The sequence below is a fragment of the Strongylocentrotus purpuratus genome, unplaced genomic scaffold (genome assembly GCF_000002235.5).
Source record: "Strongylocentrotus purpuratus isolate Spur 01 unplaced genomic scaffold, Spur_5.0 spur5_scaffold_20, whole genome shotgun sequence".
In the NCBI taxonomy this organism is placed as follows: Eukaryota; Metazoa; Echinodermata; class Echinoidea; order Camarodonta; family Strongylocentrotidae; genus Strongylocentrotus; species Strongylocentrotus purpuratus.
The window spans coordinates 10,682,614-10,688,916 of record NW_022145606.1 but is presented as its reverse complement, the minus strand read 5'-3'; the positions used below and the strand labels follow the sequence as shown (position 1 = coordinate 10,688,916).

Here is a 6,303-nt window from a genome sequence, read left to right as displayed (position 1 = left end):
TCTTTCACAATGCAATCGCATGACCAGAACTCAACTTCATTTTTAAGACTTTACTATAATTATTATTACGAAAACACTCTAGTAGTCAACAATCCAATATACACGCAAAGGGTAAACGTGTACCAGTTTCCCATTTGGAATGGCATACCTAATTACGCTTTCATTGTCGCTTTTTAAGGTTTTTTTTTTTTCCTTCTAGTTTTCGAACGTATTTACGATTCGTTCGCTGTTATACCTCGGCAATGTTTTCCTAGAGCTTTATCTCTGTGTGATAAAAATTCGCACAACAGAGAGTGTTCTTTCCGCCAGCATTTTTTTGAAAATGATTATCTTATGCGTCTACACGGCATATACAACAAACCAGCCACGAATAAACACATACACCTACAAACACAAAATGTAACCGTTTTAGGCAGTGCTATGCATAAACAGCAACGCATCCACAAATAATCACACACACCTACACACACAAATGCAAATGTATTAGGCAATGTTATGCAGTCGACAGGGACTACCATTTACAAATAGTTAAATCCTACAAAGTGGTGGAGCCCCGCCCCGCAAGAAAATTCCCCTTATCATAAGAGATAACTGTTTATTGAACAACTTTTCAAAATAGCAAGTATCGTCGAAGAAGACTGGGAGCACATCGCCAGGAATATGAGTAGCTGAAGGGCAGCCTTGAAGTAATTTACGCGCCATGAGCTTTGAGAACGACAAAATAGAAGTTTCAGAGGGGGCAAATGCAGAAGAAGGCGTAGGCTGCAGCAGTCTGCTGGCCGTAGCCCCCTGTTCAAGACTTTCCCTACTGTAAATGTGCGCAAGTCTGTTTTTTCGCAGATTGACCTGCTTAAGCATACTAAATCTTGCCATTAATGACCCCGCCTGGATTCCCATTGATGCTCGTACTCGAGGAAACAAACATTTATATTCATTCATTTATTTATAATGTTTTGTCAGGGTAGCCCATTCACCAATAAGTAGTGGTCTTCCATTGGCCCTGAATAAACATGATCATTTTCACATCAAAGAGCATAGCGTTTATACAGAACAGTACATTTAGAAAGATATTACACAGCAATAATAGACGGACCACAAACGAATACTTGTTTGCAAAATAAACATATATTATCAACCTAGTTCAACTGTAATGCCAATAGGAAAATAATGATTAAGTCGCAATTATGTGAATAAATCATGTTAATATTACAGAACATGCACGAAGTATATGTTCGGCTGAGCAATTCACAAATCACAACTTTTTTTAAATAATCTCTTAAATGAAATGACAGAGGAAGCCGTTCTCATCGAATTATCTAGCTTATTCCATTCAAATATATAATAAACAATTGAGCTACAATTATAACAATCAGTGTGAAATCTAAACATCCACTGTCATAATTTGTATAGAACCAAACAGAGCAGAAAAAAGTTATCTGCATTAAGCCGAAAGCGCTCGCCATTAAAGAAAGCGTGCTCTCCATTATTAATAGCAAGCAGAATTTGAAAGCTATATTACTGCGGGTTTACAATAGAAAATGTCTAAAAAGGGATCGAGTGTATTTGGAATAGGGAAGTTTTGGGATATACACGTACACCAACCCCTATACTCATTCAAAAATACTTTTTTACGCTATGGTCCAAAGAACCGGCTTAAAACTGTATAAATTGTAATCAAATGGCCGATGAGGGCGAAAATACACAGTAGCAGTCAGTGTCGTTTATTTACAGAGAGAGAGTGGCCAACCTGATTTCGGTTGGTTACAACAAACCAACCCTTATCTCATATATTACAAAAAATAAGATCTGTTCCATTTTTTACAACAAAAAATCGAAACAAACAGACCAAAACTGGAGTCTTTTCCTTAATTTTGTGCTCGCCCAACGAAGTAGTGTCAGTATTCGCCATATTGCGCCCAAATCGAACCACGTTGGACAAACATGAACATAATACCACTCCAGTGACTGATTACAACCATGCATCGGCTATGGGTGCGAATGCTGCTGGTCTTTGTATTTTACCCTTAAAACCATAGTCAAGCAAATCATCATCTCGAGAGTCATCCGGGGCACCAATGTGCACCTGGTTGGTTGGCCGGATGTTGATGTTACTGCGCCACCAGCGTTGAGGTTGAAGAACCATGCGCATAGTCTCCTCGCGGTGCGCGTTGGCGTTCACCGTGTTATAACGCATGACACAGATGACCGTGATCACAATGACGGCCATGAGGAGAAGTGCAGCACTGGCGAAGATAAGAGTCAGTGTGGTGTCCGTCAATGATGCAGTTTCATCTTAAGAAAACAAATGAAGAAGTGGAAAAAAGTATTACTTATAATTATTATTATATCCCGCATACCAAGAATCTTGAAATCTGATTAGTCTAAACGAGGTCACATGATCAATGATAAATAAGTACTATCTCCCTGCTAGAGGACTTTTGTACCGTATTTTTTTGCTGCTGCCCCACTTGCCCATTGAATAAGCGTAGCAAGGTAGGTTACGCGAAATATCAATATCAATGTCAAATGATCGCGCATCGACTGTATTACATATATGTGTGTTTGTCAAATCTAGCTGAAGCTACTGCAGAATACATTAATTTAATTATGTAAAATTCACTTTAAATAGACCTTATTGCCGATGTGGGATATAAAACAAATATTAACCTCCTTTACTCGGGCAATGTATACAAACTACCATCGCCTCAGTGATCTCGGGGCTACCACTACCCTCGTAGCCGATTAATGTTTGCTTCCTATTATATTCCACATACTAAGAATCTTGCTCTACGGTTGGTCAAAAGTAAATCACGTGATGAAAGATAGTTCGTCCATTATTTATGGGAGAAGCAAAAAGTTCGTTACACTGTGTAGATAGTACTACTATCTACAAAGTGCAACGCACTTTCACTGAAGATAGAGGTACTATCTACACAGGGCAACGTACTTTCACTGAAGATTATCCAAAAGCGCACTAAAACAGGCGTAATTAAGCGCGGATTACCAATGAGCGCAATTAAAGCAAACACGTGCGCGCACCGTACCCTCAAGGGGTTGGGTTAAACTTGAACTTGAATTTTGGCCTGGTGTCTTTCATGTAGATGCATACACGTCCTTTTCTTTTTGTAGTTAAATTGTTTTAGATGTGAAATTTAAAGCAAATAATCACCTTTTGGTTTCAGGCGATGGCAAACTATCACTTCCTCGTCGATCAGAATGTGTACGCTATCTTTCCTCAGCTTCGCTTCGGAAAGATAGCTACATCCAGATCGCCTCGGAAGTGATAGTTTGTCCCATCACCTTCACCAACGGTAGTTTTTTGCCTACTATTACTATTGATGTACTATTACTGCGTTTGTATATAGCCTTCTTCATCGTTACTTTTATCATCACGGATACGATCGCATATTCATTAGCCTTGAGCATCAATTTTTGAAATGAGCAAACATTACAATGCAATATAGGAAAGATAATAGGCCAATAAAACTTCCCTAAACTATATTTCTTGAAAGAATTTCTGATCCTGTTACTACTATAAATATTGTTATCATTATCATCTTGTTCATCATCATCATTATAACATATCCATCTTACCTTCTGTTGCTTGGGTTACGTCTGTTAATTCCGTTGTATCTGGTTGTCTTTGAGTAGGCGGTTCCTGTAACGTTGGCGTTACCGGTGCTGGTACAGGTGCTGGTGCCGGTGCCGGTGCTGGTGCCGGTGCAGGTGCCGGTACCTCTACCACCACCACTACCGGTGCTGGTGCCGGTACCTCTACCACAACAACTACCGGTGCCGGTGCAATAGGAGCCGGAGTCTCTGGATCAGTTACCGGTGCCGGATTCTCTGGATCAGTTACCGGTGACGGTGAACCTCCTCCGGTATTTGTTTCTTGTGAGCCACCTGTAGTTGAAGGTATCTGAGAATGTGTGATGCTTGTAGCCGAAGGTAAAGAAGAACCATTTCCCGGCGATCTAACTCCAGCTGAAGCCGTTGAGGACAGATCAATCGTCTTATTCGATGAAGACATTTCGGATGGCTCAAGCGAATGAGAAGACACAGTCCCAAAGAGAGAAACATTAGCCAAACTTGAAGCAGTATTATTGTTTTTTTCGACTCCCGATGGCTCGACAGAACTTGATGTTTGTGATGCGTGTGAAGGAGAGTCAATTGATCCAGGAGTTAGTGATATGACCGAATACTCAGAAGAGATCAACGTTGTCTGAATTACCGTCGATGTCCTATTGGTGGAAACACTTGTGGGGTAGGTCGTTTCGTTTCTTACGAAACTAGTCAGGCTCGAGAAGTTTAGGATTGAATTGTCCATGGTAGCTGTGAGTTGAGGGTATACACTTGCACTGAAGATAGGATTCGTTGTATTTCCTGAAGGTTCTAAAAAACTTGATGCTATCGCGTTTATAAGTAGGCTCATGTCAGGCGAGGTTGAATACAAAATCGGTTGAGAACTCACACCAGTTGTTGGTAAGGCGACGGAGCTGACATTTATTTGTTCGGTTGTTTCTATGTCAGCGGCAGCGCTGGTAAAGAGTGCCGTGGTAGGGATTGAAACCATACTCGATAATTCACTTAGGCTAAAGGTTGCCTGAGCAGTTGTGACCCAGTGAGATGTACTGCTAGTAAGGGTTGTGGTTCCAGAGGCCGAGCCCGACTCGGGTGATTCAATGAAAGCCAAGGTCGTTGGTTGTGTCGGTGCTACGTGAGAGGCCATGGTATTGAACGATGAAGTTTGAAGCGACGACCATGTTGCCGTTGGTTCATTCCAACTCAAGGTGTTCTGTGCAGATGATGCTTCGTCAGAGGTCATGGTAATAAACGACGAAGCTTGAATCATCGACCCAGTTGCCGATGGTTCATCCCAACTTGAGGTGTCCCGTACAGATGATGCTTCGTCGGATAAAGTATTAACAGCCACGGCTGATCCCGCTAAGGATGTTTCACCCGAACTGAAGGAAGTCTGTGCAGTTTCTGATATACCAGATGTAGAACCTGTAAAAAGTGTACCATGAGGTGACGATCCGGTTCCCAATGGTTCCATGAAACTTACGGTCGTCTGTGCCATTGTTACGATGTGAGATGCAGTGTAAGAGGAAAGTGTGGCGTTTTTAAGGATCGATCCCAGTACTGTAGTACTTGTAGAAAGTACACTCTGAGGGGATGATTCAGTTTCCGTGGGTTCCATGGAATACACGGTCGTTGTAGCAATTAATCCAGTGTGAGATACAGTGTTAGAGGAATATGTGCCGCCAGGGGTCGATCCTATCACTAATGTTCCACCAAAGCCTGAGCCTGTTGGCGTAGTTGTAGATACGTCTGATGCAGTATTTATGACAAATGTAGGTTGAAGAGACGATCCCGTTCCCGATGGATCATACGAACTTGATGTTTGAGGAGTCACTACAGCTACTGAAGCGACTTCGTTTGTTGCCGAATGTGTTGGTGACTCTGACATGGAAGATTCTAACGTTGCTACAACGTCAGATGTACTACTAGAAAATAGTGGAGATTGAAGGTCTGAATTTAGTTCCACTGTAGAGCTCCGAGGTTGAAGAGTTTGAGAGTTTAGCGATCCTGTTGGGTTGAAAGGGGTTTGAATAGATATATCTGTATCAGACACCAAAGAACTGGGGAAAAGTGTAGTCTTAAATGAAGCTCCCGTTCCGGAAGTTTCAATCAAACCTGTGGATGCCTGATTCGTTGACAGTGTATTAGAGGTAATACTTGGAATCAGAGTCATCTCAGAGCTGGATACCAGTCCTGTTGACATACCCGAACTTGTGGCTGCATTAGAGGATTCCGCTGAAGTCATGTAAGAGTTAGTCAACATGTCCGTCGATTCAAGCATGCTCGAATGCATCACGGTTGCAGCTACAATTAAAGATGTGCTACTCTGCGGAATGGTTGTTGAACCTAACACGCCCTCTTCGGTTGACTCAGCTGACACTAAGGACAATGTTACACTGGCAATTGTACTTGTAGGGACCACTGTAGAATCGGTTATGGTACCCGTTCCGGATGATTCAAACCATGTTGACGTATCATGTAGGGTGACCTCTGGCGACTCTCTGTACAAACTGGATGAGGAGTCTGCCAATGTCGTTTGTGATTCCGGCGTGACTGTTACCGATGTCGCGCCACTTTGCGGAGTACTCGCATCCTGGAAACTGGTGGAGACATCACTGACAGAGGGTAGTGCATACACAAGGTTCGCGGAAATTAAAGAAAAGAGGATGATGTGTACAAGATATCTATGTAAGCTTCTTAAATGTACATCGGCCATGGTTC

At 42.1% G+C, this 6,303-nt stretch overlaps 1 protein-coding gene across 1 annotated transcript; it reads right to left on the bottom strand.

Moving 5' to 3' along the window:
* Positions 1-1,969: 1,969 nt before the first annotated feature.
* LOC105440993 (mucin-5AC-like) lies at positions 1,970-5,827 on the bottom strand. The gene is made up of 3 exons (XM_030993639.1): positions 4,474-5,827; positions 3,595-3,903; positions 1,970-2,292 (listed from the first exon to the last, which is right to left on the bottom strand). The coding sequence occupies exons 1-3, from the start codon at positions 5,825-5,827 to the stop codon at positions 1,970-1,972; spliced, it is 1,986 nt and encodes a 661-aa protein (XP_030849499.1).
* Between the last annotated feature and the right edge of the window lie 476 nt (positions 5,828-6,303).

Bases quoted from the DNA above. Each gene is read 5' to 3' on its own strand.
- LOC105440993 (XM_030993639.1), bottom strand. From the start codon at position 5,827: ATGACTTCAGCGGAATCCTCTAATGCAGCCACAAGTTCGGGTATGTCA. The intron at 3,904-4,473 runs GTGTGAGTTCTC...CTTCAACTACAG, and splicing joins CGTCGCCTTACCAACAACTG to GTGGCTCACAAGAAACAAAT. The intron at 2,293-3,594 runs GTAAGATGGATA...TGTTTTCTTAAG, and splicing joins CGTAACCCAAGCAACAGAAG to ATGAAACTGCATCATTGACG.